The following is a 20,666-nucleotide window of genomic DNA, read 5'->3' as shown; positions in this document are numbered from 1 at the left end:
TGCGAAGAAGCTGTGTGTCACTTTCCAATTGATTAGTCAGATCGTTTGCATGCTTGTTAATCACCAAAAATTAATTAAAACAGTTTGAGATCAATGATTAGTTTAAAGGAAAGTTTTCAGCTCACCAATCGCCGCTAAAAGGCTAAATACGACAATGGGAGCTATACTTTTTGCTAGACAGCTCGAACACCTGACCATGTCGCCACTTCTCAGGGCTGTGACGCAAGATGGGTTGCCAGGATACTGGCATGTAAATAACACGATAACACAGTACAGACAAAGTTTGAGCATCCGCCACTGTGGCTTGTGAGTCTCACGAATTTACCAGCCACTCCGCAAAATCACCCGCATTTGGCAGGTGGCAGGTGTTAATTTTACACACTGATTACATTACAGCATTACATTATAGCATTAGAGCATTACAGCATTACTTTACAGCCTTACATTACAGCATTAAACCACAGCATTACAACATTACATTAGAGCATTACATTATATTACAGCATTACTTTACAGCCTTACATTACAGCATTACAGCATTACATTATAGCATTACAACATTACATTACAGCATTACACCACAACATTACAACATTACATTACAGCACTACATTACAGTTTTACTGCATTACAGCGTTACACTACAGCATTACAGAATTACACTACAGAATTACATTACAGCATTACAACATTACATTACAGGACGGGCCAGGCCCCTCTGCCTCGGACTGAGCAGCATTACAGCATTACCTTACAGGACGGGCCAGAACCCCTCTTTCTGGGACTGAGCAGCATTACAGCATTACATTATAGCATTACAGCATTACATTACAGGACAGGCCAGGGCCCTCTACTTGGGCTTCTATCTGTCATTCAGTTGAGTCTGGACTTAGCTTCTATCCGCCATTCAGTTGAGTCTGGACTTGGGTTCCAGGGACAAGAGTGTTACGTGCCAGGTTTTCATTCTCTCTCTGTCTCATTCTCTCTCTGTCTCATTCTTCTCTCAAGTCTGTGCTACAGGTCACTCTGCAATTGGTGAGGCAGAGGAAGTGAGCGGTGTTTTTCCCCCAGTCCTCTCCTGCGGACCTGCCTGGCGGCGAATGTGGACCCGACCCACACCTATAAAAGACCGTATTGTTAGTTACCCGGGGGTGACTTGGATTCGACTTTTCGGTTACCTTTGTATGTGACTCCGTGCTGTGTTGACTTTCTGTGTATTGACCATATTTTTTTCTGAATAGACTTAGAGTTCGGGTTTGCGTCGCTGGTTTGGTTGTTGGGTTAGGAGTGGGAGTTAGGTAGGTGTTTCTTTTTTATTATTGTCACTGTTATTAGTGTAATGCCATGAGGGGAGCTGTAGTGGAAGAATGGTATTTTCCATTCCGGTGGCTCCACCCCCTTCCAATTTCCAGCTCCGCCCCCTTGTTAAACCCACCTGAGAAGCATTCTACCTAATCAAGCTCAGTATAAGTAGGAGCCCACACAGCTGTAGAGGAGGGAGAGTTTGGAGTTTCTTTGTGGAAAGACTGTGTGAGTGTTGCGGATATTGTGTTGGAACCTGTGAATGACCTTTTTTCTGTCTGAGTGCCCGATTACCTTCTTGACCCATTTTCTGTGTGAGGAACTGAACCGTGTACCGAACTGTGCTTGTTTTTGACCACTCTTTTGTCTACAGTTTGTCTTGTCAGTAAGCAGCTTAGCTGCCCGACTTTAGACAGGGCCAAAAGACCCGTATAGTTAGGCTCACTTGGAGCTAGCGTCTTGTTTGTATCATTTTGCTTGTTTTACCTGTTTTCAAAATAAAAGACCCGGTTACGTTGACCAAGACAACCATATCCGTTCTTGTGTTTGTGTTAAATTATTGCACCCGTCACCCCTCCCCGGTGGCGCCTCTTATCGTTGGGTTACAATTGTTTCATTTGTATATATATACATATATATATATATATGTATATATATAGGGGCGTGTACCACCCTTGTATGTTTTTTTGTTTAATTTAGCATAGTCGGTGCAGTTAGTTTCGGAAGATTTTCAGGTTTCATTGAGTTAATTTCTTTCATTCCTAGAATCGTTAGTTTATTTTGTTTTTGTTCATTTTCTTTTGTTTGGTACCGCCCAGTGTTTCCCCTCCTGTTTTTGTGTTCTTTGTATACAAAAATAATTTTTGTAAATAAATTAAGGACTTTATGATACCGGTATTCTGTTTTCCCTGCTAATTAAGTTTAATCAATAATAGTCATTCCCTTTATTACACCCCTGTACCCCTAGACCATCTTGGGGACGTAACAAGAGTCACCTTCGAAGGAGAGGAGCTGTATTCTAGTTCCCACAGCTAGAGAATACTGCAGCCTCCCGTAATTCATTTTGGCATCTAGTAGGCATTACCCTGGGCTAGAACAGAATTCTGATTCTGGACCTGAAATTTAAGCTTCAACCCAGCAGAACCAGAGAATTCATTACAAACTTGACCCATAAAAATGTCAAAACCACAACATTGATATTGGTGTAGACCCTCCAATCAGTAAGAGGGCATTCAAGTCACATCACCCTGTCCACAGATTTAATGTTTTTTTCTTTTATTTTTTGTTTTTATTTGTGCAATATTTTATTTTGTGTTTAAATATGTTTTCCCTTCTCCTTGTAGTGGCCAGATATATTCACAAGTTACACTCTTTACTTCGGCATCTTCTGTCAATGTAGAGAGGGCAGACTGGCATGCGCCCCACCCCCTGGACCCCCCACTGGCACAGGGCCTTCAGATCCACACACTGGCACACACTGGCAGAGAGCCTTCGAATCCACACACTGGCACACTGGCACAGAACCTTCGGATCCACACACTGGCACACACTGGCACAGAGCCTTCGTGTCCACACGTTGGCACAGTGCTTTTGGATCCACACACTGGCACAGAGCCTTCGGATCCACACATTGGCACACACTGGCAGAGAGCCTTCGGATCCACACATTGGCACAGAGCCTTTGCAGAATGAGCCCCCCAGCAGCCCCCCTCCATAGTGTATTTTTACTGCTACCATTTACAGAACATGTGCCACAAAAATAACAGCAAGGTGAGCTAAACAGAGCAGAGCATGGAGAGCCCAAGCTGTACTGGGGCATTCATGCGTAATGGTTATGCAGGACTGCGACAGAGGGAGCTACTCCTGTGCTTTCTGTGATCGCTTGATTATGGCTGAATATTGTTGTCTTGTCCACACATTTCTCTTGATTTCTTGGGAGAAAATATTTTATGGGTTCGAACACTATACTTTCATCTCATCATGAAATATTTCTGGTAGAAACCAAATGATTAATCTGAGAGAAACCAAGTGGTTAATCTGAGAGAAACCAAGTAATTAATCTGAAAGAAACCAAGTGATTTGTTGTGCCTGTTTCCAAAAAGGAATACCATAGGGGCCCAGAGACAGAGGAGTGAATCAGTGTTATATACTGCCACCTAGTGCTACATGTTTGTATAAAATCTCATAAAATGGATGGCAGGCCAGTTGGCCATTTTCCGATATTTGTATTTAAAATGGTAATTGTGTAATATTATGTGTTATCAAAAAACCATTTAAGATTTGTAAGTCAATAAAAGCACATGAACAAGAACATGTACCATTTTACTAAACCTTAAGTGAGGAGTCAATCTGTGAGAGTCCTTTGGTGAAGTCTCCATGAAGTATCTTCAAACTGAAGAAATCAGGAATTCATCATGGATTTACTTTAACTTATTTTGCTTGTTGTGATCACACGTCTGAGCCCATAAGAACTAATTAATGTCTATAAACATCCTCATAATTATATAATGCATTATAGTTAAAACTGGTTCTTAAAACATGTGTATATTAAAAATGATAATAGTCCTTCCAAGTCCACAAAACTCATAATTATATAGTGCCTAACCTAAGCCTCTGTCCTCTTCCCTGAGGCTTCTGCCCCTTCCAACTGCCCTGAGCTCACAGACCGCTCCAGCCCTGTCCCTCTCCTGACATTACAGACCGCTCCAGCCCTGTCCCTCTCCTGAGTTTACAGACCGCTCCAGCCCTGTCCCTCTCCTGAGCTCACAGACCACTGCAGCCCTGTCCCTCTCCTGGCTTAAGCCCACGCCATGATGCAGTAGAGGCCTAGATGCATCATCTCGCCCCTCTGAACTGAATATTAATATTCATTCATTCACTTAAAGATTTTAAATGCTATGTCCATCCATGGTTATAACCTTTCTAAAGGCTACAAAATTTTTAAAAAGCTGCACCTTTTCACCTTTCCTCCTCTTGATATTATGCTCCCCTTCTCTAAATTAAGGCTGACCTCTCAATAAAGATTTTTACAACCAACAGTAGGTGGCAGCAATGCACCTTATGGTTTTCAATCTGCCGGAAAAGGGCCAGGAGGCAGGTTGGCAGATGGGGGTTATTGAAATGCTGTTGCTCGTTTCTCTTCTTGGAGGCGATGGTGCCCTTCGTGGGTTTCTGTTTTGCAGACTCAGCTGCAGAATTGGGTCAGACGACCTATGGCGGGCTGCTCTGAGCCTTGAGCCACTTTGTGTGATTTTGTGGCCCCCTAGCCCCTCTTGGCCTGGGGTTTTCAGTATGGGGCACCCTAGGCTGGTTTCCATTTACCCACCACCCTGACAGACTGATGGATTTCCTCCAAATGATTGACGGGCTTTCTTTGAATTAGTTCCCAGAGTAAAATAGCCAGCTAGGCTCCAACATTTTTAGGCAACATCTAACAGCAAGAAGTACCCGATCAACTAGGAGAAAATGATTCCACATACATATCAACTAGCACATGCTCGTTTTGATGTTGACTGGCAATGGTAAAAATGTTCTGGTATTAATATTACTTCACTACACAGTTGAGTCTGGAGTGGGCTTGCTGTCTGACTGCATTTCAAATTATTAATATTATTAATATTATAGAGCCATATTAGCAGGAATATTGCGCCCCTTAGCATTTTTAGCAGATATAACAGATAATTAAAACTGAGAACAAAGAGTAGATTCCAGTGTTTTAAATGTCACACCGTTGTAATGTAATTGGCAAATAAAAAATGTATTTCAATCACTAAAGGTTTTATTTCTTACATAGGTGGTTACATGAACAGAACAGAATGGAAATGTCAGAAAACAGACAGCAACCTTACAGGTCCAGGGAGTATAAACACCACCCCCTTTGTGTTACACAGGATGTTCTAAGTTACACTTCATGCTCGATTAAACAAGTCAACCTCGTCATTGTTTTTTTCGTTCTTTAACTGTGTTCCTCCGTCCTTAAACTTCAAAAAAGAACAATATGATTAACATTTTTATGGCAAATTTCCAAATATGCTCAGTGTGTATTTTATTTAAAAATTCAACAAGATTCATTCTTCAGTAAGCCAACAAATTACACTTACATGTACAATTTCTTTACTAATTAAGAATAAATAAATATAACATCAGATATAGTACATTTCCAAATAAACCTGAAGCATGCAACACGTACAAATGATCTGATTGTTACAACACAAGTTAAGAAAAATACTACCTATTATATGCAATAATTTTATTTCTGGTAGTAAACTCAAACCGGAATGGTAAATTACATTCTAATAAATAAGTAAAAACCACTGAAAACATTAAATGATTAATACATCTGAATTATTATAAATAGATCACTTAAATAATGCATGAAGGGGACCATTTCAAGATTCCATAGCTGCAACACTAATTACACTGTCACAAAATCTTAGTAAATAAGGTAAATTAGACACACATTGAGTACTTCCCTATAAGACATTTAGTGGTGTTTTACTCAAGTTTGATGTGATAACTGAAACTCATTATCTTCTCAGGACTGTAACTAATTATGATACTGATAAGTATAAGACTGCATACCACCTCCAGTGATCTTCAACTCGCAGGCAAAAGGTCTCTGAGCAAACCATACTCATATTTATGGACATAGCAATTTTTTAATAGAATTTCTGATTTCAAGATATTGACTTTTGAAATCAGCTTTTGATATTTGGATTTCGGTGAGCGGGCAACGCGCTCAGTCCCCTGCGACTGCACTGTCTTGTCGGAGGCACAGTTACTGTTTGAAAGGCACTGAATCTGTCTTTGTTCTTTAATTGGCTGTTATTTGTTCCCGTCGGAACGGAGCGCGGGCCTTCAGAAGCCCCTCGGCGCGTCCAGCTCCTCGGGCGCGGCGGGGGCGGTCTGCGGCAGCGTCATCTGCACCGCGCACCACAGCGCCGTCCGGCACTTCCTGGTGGACACGCACATGTCCCGCAGCGCTACGGCCAGCAGCAGGATGTCTGCAGTTAAAAGAGCCGCTCAATGCAGACAGGCACCCAGGAACACACGAGGGTGACACACGCAATGCCCTGCCTGACCAGGACCCTACGATCCCGCTAAATCACACCTACCGACACTGGTCAGAAGCTCCTGTGCTGTACCAAAGACACATATACACATCACCATTTCAACGTCTTACAATCTTTCACTATTTCAAAATCAATTATTTCTATAGGTCTACTTATTCTCAGTCATTCAAAGATTTGTTGTGTCTTCCAATTTCCCCTCGCCTCAACCTCCCACCTCCCAGATAAGCCTTTGCATGGTTATTTTTCAGGGTAAAAATCCTGCATAGTATGCCTTTAAGGCACGTTTGACTCAGGACCACTGTATAAGGAAATGAAAAATTTATGGCAGTAAAATATGAAATTACCTCTGTCCTCTCCAAAATATGGTGCTCCTTGTCTCTGTCGGTTTGAAGAGTTCACAAACTCCTCGTTGCGGCGTGTCTGTGTAACGTAAACAGCTTCCAGGTGTCTGTCCAGCGCAGAGAAAATATTAGCATGGAGGGGGAAACTGCGCAGTTGCTCCATCTTCCCCAAAAGGCTCACAACCTAAAACACAAATAGCGACAATCATTATTATGTTTTTTAACATCTAGTGAGTACAACTGGCGATTATCTACATACATCCTTACAGAGTAATGAAACTATGAAAACGTTTCTGAAGTGAAATGCTGAAGCTAGGAATATATAACCCAAACTGACTTGAACTGGAGCTTATTGATTATTTGTTATACTCAGGGCTGCAATGTTGGAAGGGTTAAAGAAGGCGACAGGTTAGGAAAGCTAATGTAGCAGGGGGATCCGGTGTGTCCTCCCCCAGAAGAAAACTTTAGCAAGTTTAACAGTGCAATGCAATTTCAAAATTCTGATGCACTCAGAGGAAAACTGAGAGGGAACTGAACAACATGCACTTCAGGTCTAAAACTTGCTTTAACATTAAATTTATCAATTAGAATGGACAGTCTCAATAGGCTAACTAACCTATATCGTTGTGGGGGGGGGACGGGACTGTGGTCATGTGATTTGGTCTAGAACAGTGGTTCCCAAACATTTTTATCTGATAAAGAATGCACAAGGTTCAGTTTATCTGTATTTCATATGTATTATTTTTTATCTACTTTCCATACAAATTTATTAAATGAGTCGGTTCTGTCTCTATCAGCTGTTCGTCTGTATCACCTGTCATATCAGCAGTCCTGCGGGCAGGTGTGTTGTCTGACAGTGCGATGCGTTTAAAGCTGATCGGCGACCTTATCCCCACAAACAATCAAATCCATCTCCTGGCAGTAACCGTTCCTCCCCGTATAGTGTGGGGGTTTCCCCTATGCCAATCTGGTATGCAACAGCATAGAAAGTCTGGAGCACTTCGGTAGGCTTGAGAGCACTTTCCGACAGTAAACTGAACCTGACTGCTTCATGTGCAGCCGTTCCGCTCGCGGTCTGTCTGCAAGTGCAAAGCGTTCCGTTTCGAGGAGACGAGGAGGCTTCATGCTGCCGCTTGCGACAACTTTGCTGCAAATTACGGTCGGAGCTGCACCGCTGACCCAGTGTAAGTGAACCCCAAAATCAAACCACTGCTGGCATGGTTTCTTAATGGAGTTGACACGTTTTGGTTTAAAAACCTTTCCATGTCGGTGATCTGATCTCTACATCTGACAGCTAATGTTACTGATACGATAGCCAGCTAGTGAGCGGGCTGACAACTGAAGTCTGGCGTTGCCTAACTGAGTGGCAGAGACAGTACAAATAAAAAGTAAGATAAATTAATGTTATAATTTCAAATAATAACGCATGACACATTCCTTGCTTTTATTTTGTTGTCTTTGTGATTTTATAGTTATTTTCAATGACACATTACGAAACTCCAAATTCACCATTACATTTTACATTACAGGCATTTGGCAGACGCTCTTATCCAGAGCGACGTACAACAAAGTGTATAACCATAACCAGGAACAAGTATGACGAAACCCCTAGAGAGATGTACCGGTCCAAGTGCAGGGAACAACTGCATAGTTCAACTTGGACCCTGAAGGTTAAACTGATTAACACTAACACAACGAGAACGGCAACAACGCAATCTATGGAAAAAATACAAGCAGTAGTTAAGACAGTTAATACACCTAAGTCACCTACGAAACAGCTGCCTAGTTACAACCCTAAGCTTACAGTCATTTACAGGGGGGTAGGGAGGGATGGGGAGAGGTGCAGCCTGAAGAGGTGAGTCTTCAGTCGTCGTTTGAAATGGGTCAGTGTCTCAGCTGTTCTGACCTCCACAGGGAGGTCATTCCACCATCGTGGGGCCAGAACAGACAGGAGACGTGTTCTGGAAGTGCAGGTGCGAAGAGGGGGAGGTGCTAGGCGTCCTGAGGTAGCAGAACGGAGGGATCTGGCTGGCATGTAGGGTTTGAATATCTTGTGGAGGTATGCTGGGGCTGATCCCTTGACTGCCCTTGACTCACCCTCTGCAATATCTTAATTACCGATGCTAACAGAGGTTGACTTGCTAGTTATGGTTGCTAAGGCCTAATTGGTAAATCTCTATGATAATTGATATTCGACATATGTGTACTCATATTCTTGTAATCACTACCAATTTGTAATTACCTATTTTCAGGTTAGCGAGAGGCTTATAATCCCTCTGCGCAATATATGAGCAAGCAAATGCTATGGAGAGATAGAAAGAAGCTTTGGTGCTCCAGACCAAACACAAGTCTCCCAACTGGCTGTCAATCACTTCAGGAGACTAGTCAATAACACTAAATCACGACTGCAGACATTTTCAGGTTGAAACAAAGAATGATTTTTGTTTATGTATTTCTGGGGTAAAGTCTCAGAGTAGCTGAGCAGGCATTCTTACCCACTACAGTCCAGCATTCAACCCAATGGCAGGTGATCATTTTAGACCCTTGTCATTTAAGTATACAGATGATGACAGAAACAACCATTTTGCAGCTATATGGGTGTCAGCTGAAAAATAATTATAAAAGTATAATTATTGGAAAAGTTTGTCAGCTAAACAGTTGAATTTGAAGTAGTAGCAACAGCAAATAAAATAAGTCTCAAAATGAGTGTGCATTACAATCACGTTGTATGGTAAGATTTTATGTTTGATGTCCAGAAGCTGTCAGCATCGTTATGCCTCATCAGGAGGCGGGAGACAATGATGCTTTGAAATTCAGAGGAATTCTGGGCTCTCACTGGTTGACTTAACAGTGGTTTCTTCAAAGGACAAATCAGAAGGTAGCTAACCCCCACCCCACCCCTGCCAAATAAAAGAAAAATCCTTGAATCTACATAATTCATGCGTTTGAGTGCAAAAGCAATGAGTTTGAAGCCCTGTAAACTCACCAACAGATCTGTCCTAGCTGCAAGTGTAAATAGGAAAGATTAAGTAAAAGCAGAAAAGTTGGAAACCCTCACCCTGGCTTGTTCCCGCAACTGGTCCACGATAAGGCGGTCAACTCGAGAAGGATTTGGTGGGACCTTTGGGAGGGCACTGCTGCTCACAGCTGAAACTCTTTTCCCAGGATAATACCTGGCAAGGATGGCCTCAACCTGTTACAGAACACAGTGAGACAACTTCACTCAAATATTTCATGTTCTCATTGAATCTTTCCACAATCTATACATGACAGAAAAATTGATAAACACTTTGTCGCCGCCTCAATCTTGTTTAATTAATTGAGTGTTTCTACCAAATGATACAAACAGCAATACAAAAATGCACGGAAACTGCCTTTAAAATGAATATGCTGAGTAATTACAACGCAGGATCCCAAGTGTGATCCCATGTGTCAAAATCACCTCCTAGGTATTTATGTGCCCACAGCTGTCTGCAGGGTTACCTTTTTCCTCTCCTTCTCCAGGACCCTCCACTGCTCGTAGCACTCCTCCAGCTGGTAGTGGAGCTGGCTGGTGGGGGCACAGCGGTTCTTCACAAGCCGCGGGGACCTCAGACCGGCCGCCATGCCCAGGAATGGGCCGTCGCCGCTTATGTCATGGAAGTAGGGGTTGAAGGGCGGGAACTCGCCGTCGGGCAGCAGGTTGCACAGATCCATGAATGTGACCGGGCTGCCGTACGGGAAGACGGACCGGGAGGGAAAGCCTCCGATGCCGAGCTGCAGCTGGTAGGGGTTCTGTCTGGGGTCGCCCACCGCATACATGCACGGGAACAAAGCGGATGGCTGTTTCTTCCCCGAGGCGTTCATGCCAAAGTTCCCACCCGTGTGCCTTTGCGAACTGTACACTCTTCCCAGGAAATCAAGGTAAGTGTCAGGCTGAAACCCTGCCTTCCTGTCCCCTTCTCTCTGAGGAGGAGCCTGCGGTTTAGCTTTCCCCTCAAAGCGCTGGGGGGACTGTCCCACGCTGCTAAGGTTAGAGTGCATTGTGCTCTTGTCTGGCTCAAACTGACCACCGTCTCCTCCTTTCCTGAATCCTTCCAGGTTTAATCCAGCCTGACTCTGAGCGGCCCTGTTAGGGATGTTGGGACCATCTCCCTGTGCATAATCCGTGAGGCACGACACAACCCTCTCGGCCTGATGTTGGGGCACGAACTCTGCAACCGAATGCGAGAGCATTTTGGAGAGCCCAGGCGCACCGCTGTTTCCGTTAGACTGCTTGACTTGATTGAGGTACTGGCCTAACTGGCTTTGATGAGAGGGATGCTGGTTGGGGAGGGAATAATTATCCATGTGTTTGTTGGGGACAGGTGCTGGCACAGTGAAAGATGGCGGAAAACCCTTGGGTGGCTGGAAGTGCTCAGCATGCTGAGACCCTGGGAAGGCTTTGGTGTAGTAGTTGCTTGTCGGTGACTGTTTCTTGGTCCTGCTATTGAGGGACTTCAGCTCTCTAAAGTCCCCTGCCTGGTCCTTCTTAAACTGGACCTGTGATTCGAGAGTTGGAATCTTGGGATACGAGAAGCTCTGCTGTTCGGGCACCTGTTCATCAAAGTCCCTCTGCCCCCCCTGCCTGTTCTGGGACTCCATGGCGAATGAGTCGGGTGCGCCCACCAATAGACCCTGCATGTTTCGGGCCAGCATGCTTCCCTCTGGCTGGGGAAACTGCTTACTCCTGTGGGGCTTGACCCTTCCATGAGTCAAATGGCCAGCGTTGCAACCGAAGAAGTAGTCGTTCAGTCTGTTTTGTAAGTCGAAAGAGGGAGCAACCCCTTCAATGTGATCAGAGCGTCCGCCCATCTTTCCGACTGCACTGTAATCTGCTTCCGGGTTGTTCTTTGGCAGAAAGGAGTTTCCTACCAGTGTTCCCTCCTGACACAACACCCTCTCCATGTCCTGGGTCTGAAAGGAGTAAGCATCAGTATCGCCATTGCTGGAAGGAAACAGCCACTGGTTTTTGACATCAAAGCCGTTGAAACTTTGGTGAAGCTCAATCTTCTGTTGTGACTCTTTATTTGAGAGCTGCCTGTGGCATTGGTTAAATGGCTCAGGGTAACTTGGAAAGGATGAATTTGATTGCATTTTTGATTCTGACAGGAAGTACTGTTGGCTGTCTTCCCTCGCTGAATTGGGAGACCACACAGACTTCAAACTTGATAATGACCTGTAAAGGAGGGGAAATTTAAGACACTCAAGTGGGGAGACATTTCAAATCACACCTTAACTGGCCTATGCTATATTGTAATGTCAAGATGTTCTCCAGTGTGATTTACATTGAACTGGCTGCTGCAAAACTGGTCATAGACAGGTGAACTAATGTACCATCACTATAGATACATTTGGAATTACAGGAAAGAAAAATGGGAAAAAATATTGTACTTCAATTATCAATCTACTGTAATAAATATATTACCTTTTTGAGGAAGCAAATCGGCTTTTACTGCCAATGCTTAATTCGTTTATACCAAAGGTATCTCCACAGCACAGATAAAGTAACAACCACCCCCAGCCAGTAAGCCCACATTTGGAAAGCAAGAACACAGGGCTGAAGCATTAACACAAGCCACGTCATCAGACCGGTCCTCATAGCATTAAATGGGCCGTACAACACAACACAAAGGAGAGATAAACCCGCTCAGAACATTCACAACCCAAAGCATACAGCTTGGACATCTGAGGGACAGCAGGCTAGATGAGGCTGTTGGTTGCTTGTGCATTGTAGGTCTCAGGCATTCCTGTATTCAGCAGCTAATATACAGGGCTAACTGCAAAACCTCTGACAGTGATAGATGCAATAAGTTAACCTATGGACACTGGGCAAGAGTCACTTGCTAACTAGCTGGCTGTCCCTTCAAGGTAGCTACCTATCAACTACCTCAGCTAAAAAGCTAATGAGCTAACTGTCCAGAAAAGTATCTTTCTATAGCTACAGGTAGCTACTTGGCTGCCCAGTCCATGTGCTAGCTAAACAACCATGTTATAAACAAACTACCTAGCAAGCAAAGCACACTTTTCCTTCCTTAACTACTTAGTGGGCTAAGCTAAAATGAGTAGCCCAGGGACTCCTGGCTTCGCCATTACAGCTGTTAAAATGCACGTGTCCATGCTACAGTAGGCTTACAGTAGACAGAGCGGTCATGGAGATCACTACCAAATTTTAAATAACTCTGTTCCAAGTTATTTGGTAAATTATTTTACTCGCATCAGAGACATCCATAAGTATGCAACCAGAGGCAGTCTCACTGATTTTGTGCCCAGTACATTCAAGACCCTAAAGGGGAAATATAACTTTTTGTACAAGGCCACGGTCTAGTGGAATAGACTTCCCTCTGACTTGAAATCATGTGCATCAGAGAATAATTTAAAGTCTTAAAAATGATTTAAATCTTTAAATCTTTAATCTTTGGCTGTTAAATACTGTGTAACCCTCATTGTTTTTATAATATAATCTGCCAATTTGTCAGTATGCTGTCTGTCCGGTGGTGAATGTATTGTTCTGTCATATCTGTTTGTATTGCATTAACTATATTGTTATGTTATGTTATGTTATGTTATAAACAACATGGATGTTTTGTCAAGTCAATGTCTGAACGTTAGAGGGCCACAATGGAAATAAGCCTTCTAGCTTTATGGTGTTTCTATCCTCAACTATTTTTAAGGGATTACTGTCTGCTATGCAGTTTTATGAAATCTCATTTTTAAATTGTCAAATAAATAAATAAATAAATAAATAAATAAATAAATAAATAAATTCATTCATTTATGCTGAGCCATTATTCACTGCTTGCTCCAGAGAAGTGGGGCAGACACTGGCAGCCTGCTGCAGAGGTCAGTTTTTCAAACAATGATATATTTCTGAAATAAAATGATGGCTTGCTACAATGGAAGTGCCATGCATACTTCCAGATACATCTCAGCACTCATAATTTCCCATTAAAAGAGTGGAGTAGAAAACTACTTTTAATTATTGTTCCTTATTTTATTTAATTTTATATTTATTTCTGAAAGTGAGTCTCCCTGTGTCTAATGTAGAGAAATTATAGTATGCAGAGATTAAGTATGGTTTTAAAAAATAACAAAAGAATTTAAAAGAAGAAAATGCAATAAGAAATTACACCATGACACTGTAGCCAATTTTGTGCTGTTATCTACAGTAAAAACAGAAAAGCAATGGCCATTAAGAACCTTTGTAGCACATGCAGGCATAATTAAATCTATTCCAAGTACTTAAATTTAAGTTCCTTAGTTAGACTTTATTAAAAAATAATTGGCCAACTGAGAGCAAACAAAGAATGTGCTTTTCCTGTAACTCTGAATACGCTTGGCCAAAGTTAACAACATCACATTAAACATAAACTGCATTTGTGAGATTTGTGAATTTGTGAGAACCATTCTGCTATTGGTAAATTAGTTCATTAAGCTAATGGCTGATGTTTTATTCCAATGTTGTGGAATAGTCTCAAAAGTATTAACAAGTTAGGAAAAAGGCAGGAAAACAGAAACAGAAAATAAGACTGGAGCAAAAGTTACTAACTCTTCTGCAAAGTCCGCATCCATATGGTCTGGCTCCTCCAGGATATCTGACACCAGTCCATAGAGATCGGATTCACTTCCACAATCCTTTCCATCGTTAAGAGTCCTTAGAAAGTAAAATACAAAAGAACAGCGTGTTAACAAGGTAATCCCTCTTTTCACATTCTCCGCTCTGATATTTAAAACCGTCTATAACACACTGTACATGTTTTGAGAGGAAAGAGTGAAAATTGTGGCCACACAGTAATTGAGCACCTGTTCTTGGCACATTCCCCAAGCTGGTAGGGATCTTCCCGGGCTGCCCAAGGTGTGTACGGCAGTGATGACTCTTCCTGGGGAGCAATGCCAGGAAAGGGGAGGGGAGAGGTGAAGTGCTGAGGGACTCTAACTCTGTCCCCACATAAACTGGACTGCAAAACAACAAAGAGTACAACACATGCTAAGACTGCACATTAAATGCCTTTTCCTACATTAAAACCACACACCACACACAAAAAAGCCTTCAGACTATGCCAGAGATCAAATAAATCTCAATACAGGTAATAAAATTGAAAAAATAAAATAAAATAAAATTTATTTTGATAATGTAAAGACTGATCATAAATTCTTGTTGAACAAAAGTAGGCCCATTTAAATAACAATCATCAGGGGGAATTCAAGAGTTTAAGCTTAAGTTAAAATGAATGAATTTAAGTTCCGCACATGATAAAAAATAAAAAGTTCCACACGTGCGTTAAAGCAAGAATGTTATTGCTCCGTCTGCAGCGCGTTCCCAGCTGAAAGTCCGGTGCTGAAGGAAAGAGGATTGTTTTCCCAGCTCTGACAAAGCGGTGCTGCTTCCACAGTTGGGCAGAAGTGCTCTGCCCCCTGACTGTGCGCAGGTGGAGCAGCAGCCACACGCAGGTAACCTTCTGCTATTTCAGCCGCACAGGGGTGCAAATGAGGAAAGAGTGGCGCGCTGCTCTGCTCCATTCTTTGGGGAGAACCCTGCAAATTCTTATTTTGCATTTATGCCATTTTAAAGCATGTTTTTTCTTAAAATGGGACAATGTTTTCAATCAAATAGTGAAGCTATATGCAATTATCAACCAACAACATCAGGGTTTCCCACACACACATTCTAAGACAAAAAAAATGTGTTTGGGACGATCAGAAACCATCCCCAGGAAGCCTTTGGGACATCAGGGGAAAAGGTTTCTTTTTTCTTTTTTTTTAAAATCCTTGTTTGTCACATGACTCAGATTGAGCCAACTGAGCACCCACCGCGGCGTCTCACTAGTTGACTCCGACAGATATGAGAGGCGCAAAAATAATGTCAAGAAATTTAATTCCAGCTGCACCGGCCACTGCAGCCAACCTTCCTTGTACAACAACCATTACTGGCTCAATGCAACATGTCGTGTTATCTGATGAAAGCAAGTCTGCAGGGGCGTCATTTCACGAGAAACATGGGGATGGAAAACAAAACGATGCAATTCATTTTTGGTTGCAGAAAAGCCAACATGACAACTCACTCTTATATTTCCTAGGTGACATTGACAAGGGGTGATTACATGAAAATAGTAACTCTAAACATGGTATGAAGCAATAACAAGATGTCCAGCAAAACTGGCTGAACATAGGCTAAACTAAACACTCCGTGTGGAACGCCGCATAGCTACAGGGCTGAACAACATAAGCCACCGGAGCTGGAGTGAGCTAATACGGGACTTTAGCCTTGGTCTTTCCCCAAAGTCACTTGAAAAAAAAGAGAAGTCGAGGGTTGCAGCTTAGTTTTAAGAAACCTGGTCGCTCATTTGGAAATGGACCATGCAAAATGTGTTTTTTCCACACTTATGGGTGCTATTGTTCAAGGACAATAGGACACGAGCTTGTGGAGAAATTCTTTTTAAAGAACAACTGTAAATTATTATTTCTGGTGAATTCTAAAAAGAAAATACTACAGACAACTGGGTGTTTGTCTCGGAAAATATTGGTTTATATCCCAAAGCAGTCATGCAAAGAAAACTGGAAAAAGTGGAAGAAATCCGTTTTTGAAACGTTTATTATATTTCAGCAGTGGGAAATGATTGAAATAATATACGCAACAGGACAAGTGCTTGAAGTTTCAAAAACATTGATGGGCAGTCACTGGTGCTGCAAGGAACAGCCCAAGACTTAAATACATAGATAGGCTGGTGCTTATTTTACTTGCTTTATTTCAGTCCATCGTGGAAACAAAGAGCATGCTTTTTGCCTTTAATTTAACAGAACATTGTCAGAAATGGACAGAAAAAAATTACATTTCCAAGCCCTGTTACAAAGAACTTTTGTTATTTGATTATATGATTGCTTTTGTTACTTATCGAGGGCTAATACAATTATGGCACTATGTTTATACTGCTTATTCAAAAAAACATTATTTTTTAAATAATACGTAAAAAAGTGTTCAGGTATTTATTGAAGGTCAGAAATTGTTCGTACTTGGTGTTTTCACCTTCTGTCTAAAGCCGCTTTTCCACCACATGGTACCGGCTCGACTTGACTCTACTCGCTTTTGGTACCAGATACTTCGTTTTCCACTACAGATAGTACCCCTGTCAATGTAGCTGGTCGTCATAGCGACACCGCATGAAACTGCCATGACGTCATCTTCAACGCGACACACACAAGAACAATGGAGGATATCAAAGGGATGGTGTTCTTGATTCTCGGTATGTGGCTGTTTGTCACAACAAGGAGACAAACTTTGTTTCAGAAGAGGCTGAAGACAGCAAGACAAAAGACTGCTGAAAAAAACAGGAGAGTTTGGGAGCTCAGACGACGAGACGACTCTGGTTGCTCAGGCGACAGAAGAGGATAAGTGACGATTCTCTCTGACCAATCAGTGATCTGCAGTGTTTTCACATCACCTTTTGGTATCTCCTCAGCTCGCTTGGAATTTCGACGGAGGTGATACCAAAAAAAGTACCAGGTACCAGGTACTATTCACAACTTTTGCCCGATGGAAAACCAAAAAACACAATGGTTATAATGGTTCAACAATAGGCTATGCCTTGATTACATTAATATTTTTTTGAAACCTTTCCAAAAAATTGTTTTTGAGCAAGCTAACTAAAAATCTGTTCCAGAAGAACTTTTCGGGTATAAGGCTTTATTTTGGTTTTAATTGAATCTGACTCAAATAAGTTATGAATGTAATTGAAACAGCTAATGACTACTGACATGTCGAAGCTGTTTAAAGTACAATTTCATAGCTCTATGCTAAACATTATCTGAGTAAATCGGCAAAATCCAAAAACTGTAACACTTATGCTAACTCTCCCCTATGTCTTCTGTTTTCATCCTAGTGATAAGCGCTGTTGTTTGTCCCACACATTTATCATCACAGCGACGTTGCCTCGTAGCAAAGATAGCTGTGGATGGACACATATAGTCTGTGGCCATGGTATCAGTCAGATGCCTTCCATTTAAATACCAGTGCATTGTTGTTGTTTCCTTGTGGTAAATTGCACAATTTGCATTTCACTCCGTCGTCATTCATTCTTGAGGAAGTTGCAACACAACTTTTACCTTGCTGTGCCAGTGCCATTCTTTCCATGTTTTAGCTACTTGTTAACGGCACATGCCCAGCAGTATTTCACTCGTAATGTATTGCAGGGAATCTAAATTGCCACCAGATGGCAGTGTGAACTGCATACCAATTACAACTTACACAGTAGGCTACCATAGCCCACAATACCATATATGTGGTTCCACAATAGAAAATTTTAAAATAAAATGTGACCCTGGCATGATATTTGAATATTTAGACGTGCATGACTAGTCGAATATAAGAAAACTGTAACCTATGGCAAACACTGAAACACAATGTGACATGAACTCAATATCCATACCACTGGCTCAAAGACTATTCAAATATTGAATCCAAAGGTTTCCCTTTTGAGTCGTAATGCAAATCACCGTCCTTCTAGATAAATTCTATTTTTCAATCGTGTTGCATAAGAGTGATGCTAGATGGATGCTTGGCTTGAATGAAATGTTGTACCAAAAGGCAGGTACTAATCTGATTTTATGGAGCTGTTGTGCTCAGATATTCTTTCTTTCTCATATCCTGTAGGCTGATAAAAAGGGGGACCCATTCACAAACCCCCCAAAGGCTGTGTTTAAGTGTGGAACAAACGTGACTTGTAAAAACCCTTGTAAACACTTGCTGTTCCCTTGCCTCGTCTCGCCTTTACTAGATGGGAATTACAAACATGAAGTCCGTGCCGAATGTAACAGGACGAAAACGCAGTTCCTTTAGCCCTCCACACATAGGTAAAAAGGTGAACGTTAAAGATGTCCTTTCCTGGGCAAAAAAAGAGGTTATTTGACCCATCTAATGTCCAAAAAGCATATGCTGGGAAGACAAACCACAAACTGAAACAAAGAATAGCTGAGTACCACAGCTACATCAGATGGTGTATTACCCGCCTTGTGGCAGCAGAGTTTATTAATTGTATTGGTTAGTTCACTTTAACATTGTTTTACAACACATATGTGGTATGACTGACAAAATATGAACGATTGCTTACCTGATGTTTATATGATGGAAAATATGAATCTGAACCAGAAGCTGTGCTCTGGAACCGACTGAAGGCCATGTTTCCTCTGCTTGAACCAACACTGACCTTACTTTCACTGCATAATTTGTCTGCAAGGAAAACATTTTATTCATGACTTTACACACTTTGGCTATTTAGCAACTTCTCTTTATAGACCGCTACTGACAGTTTCCTTGACTCGGACATGGCCATGTTACATTGCATATTTCCCTTTGTAAAACTTCAATAAACAAAAATGAATGGTTTTCTCATTGCTAACTGAAAAGCATATATGCATCGAATTTCAATCATTTCTTAACACAGATTACTGTCCCAGCTAAAAAATTGGACTTTTGTGTGTACAATCCTCAGTGTACCACAAGCTAGCCTAATTGAAGGTTTTGTCATTAAAAAATAACTTCTCTATCTCTCTTGTGTTTCAGTAGTTTGTTTAAATGGTTTAAAGCACAGGTTCTATTCCCAGGTGGCTGTTGTACCCTACAGAAAAGTATCTAGCTTTACCGATGCCTCTTATTTAAAAGTATGGTTGTTTGTCAAGCAAATAACATTCTAATTGAAATCATAATGCATTATGTGTACATCTTTCCAAAACAATTATCTCATCTTACAATTATTTTATCAATATTTACTCATGTTCTACTGCATTGTAAGTAGCTAGCTATAGACCAGCAATCATCAGTTGAGTTGAAATTATTGGCGACAGGCTAACCAATTAACTAGTCTACCTACTGTAACTAACTTATCTGACTAATTAGCATCGTTCCTTAGTTAGTTGACACTAGTTAGTAATGTAGCCAACTACCAACTGGTTATCCATTTGAAAAACTGCTCAATCGAATCCTCATTTCGGCTTCTAATAAAACCCCAAAATGAAAGTGAAATGTTTAGTCTACCAATAATCTGGTTTACATCTAGCTCGCTGCCTAAAGTTAGCTAGCACTCTACACTAGCATACACTTGACATGATTCTGACAGGGCGAATGTAACGTTTTCACTTCAAAATGAGCCTGAAAACATTAACTATTTCTGGCGTTATCGACAGCTAATCATTTCAACAAACTAACAGTGTTAGGAACATTGAATAATCAGCCATGTACGTATAACTCATGTATTATTTCAAAGCGATATAAAATGATAACTTGATAGCTAGCAATGTGAATAAGTAATGTGACTTTAGTTAAGATAGACATCGTTAAGTAGTCCACTGTGAGTAACTTCGTCTACTGCTAGTTAGCTTACTATCAAGCTGACATTTTTTCAGCTTGTACTCTACGTTGTATAAATTATCTTTCTTATCATCTTGGTTTAGTTTAATAACTGAGTTATTACCTATGTACTTATGAGTATAATTTTTCACCTTTTTCGATACGCGGTCGATTCGTTCTCTCTTCCTTGAACAGGATGAACAATAGCAACACGTTTAACCAAACAATGGGAAATTTGAAGATCTAAAATTTAATGATCAATATTCCTCGAGCTCACCCGTTAAAACTTGCTCGAGATCGTCATTCCCCGCGAAGCGCTTGGTATTCATTCACTCTAAACCACCTGCTCCTGAAGCTGATTGGTCGCAAAGTTGTACCAGGTACCCAATGATTGTAGACTGGGGGAAGGGCCGTCGACAGGGGAATGTGTGGCAGGAGTTCTAAGAAATATCTTGCCAAGAATGCCAGCTCTGAAGTGAACACATTTAGTTATGGCATACACGCTGCGACATCATACGATGCAGGTTCGTTCAGATCTGAAGGGGACGACTTCAAAAATGTATACTTATAATAAAACAAATAGTTCAAGTAGAT

At 41.5% G+C, this 20,666-nt stretch overlaps 1 protein-coding gene across 3 annotated transcripts; it reads right to left on the bottom strand.

Annotated features, from left to right (window-relative positions):
• Positions 1 to 5,101: 5,101 nt before the first annotated feature.
• Positions 5,102 to 20,359, bottom strand: moto (minamoto). 3 transcript variants are annotated; one of them, XM_064315918.1, is made up of 8 exons: positions 20,225 to 20,359; positions 18,838 to 18,956; positions 14,537 to 14,691; positions 14,283 to 14,387; positions 10,199 to 11,912; positions 9,774 to 9,908; positions 6,719 to 6,899; positions 5,102 to 6,305 (listed from the first exon to the last, which is right to left on the bottom strand). In XM_064315918.1, the coding sequence occupies exons 2-8, from the start codon at positions 18,904 to 18,906 to the stop codon at positions 6,160 to 6,162; spliced, it is 2,505 nt and encodes an 834-aa protein (XP_064171988.1). In that variant the 5' UTR covers positions 18,907 to 18,956; positions 20,225 to 20,359; the 3' UTR covers positions 5,102 to 6,159. The 3 variants fall into 3 exon arrangements, with proteins under 3 accessions (XP_064171988.1, XP_064171989.1, XP_064171990.1); XM_064315919.1 differs by having other exon boundaries at positions 14,537 to 14,613; XM_064315920.1 differs by lacking the exons at positions 14,283 to 14,387; positions 14,537 to 14,691; positions 18,838 to 18,956; positions 20,225 to 20,359 and adding an exon at positions 12,411 to 12,746.
• Positions 20,360 to 20,666: the final 307 nt, after the last annotated feature.

The sequence above is a fragment of the Anguilla rostrata genome, chromosome 17 (genome assembly GCF_018555375.3).
Source record: "Anguilla rostrata isolate EN2019 chromosome 17, ASM1855537v3, whole genome shotgun sequence".
Lineage (NCBI taxonomy): Eukaryota > Metazoa > Chordata > Actinopteri > Anguilliformes > Anguillidae > Anguilla > Anguilla rostrata.
Note: the sequence above shows the minus strand (reverse complement) of the source record. Positions and strands in the feature narration are given on the sequence as shown.

Bases quoted from the DNA above. Each gene is read 5' to 3' on its own strand.
- moto (XM_064315918.1), bottom strand. From the start codon at position 18,906: ATGGCCTTCAGTCGGTTCCAGAGCACAGCTTCTGGTTCAGATTCATAT. The intron at 14,692-18,837 runs GTAAGCAATCGT...GTTGTTTTGCAG, and splicing joins TTCCATCATATAAACATCAG to TCCAGTTTATGTGGGGACAG. The intron at 9,909-10,198 runs GTAACCCTGCAG...GTTCTGTAACAG, and splicing joins TGGAGAAGGAGAGGAAAAAG to GTTGAGGCCATCCTTGCCAG.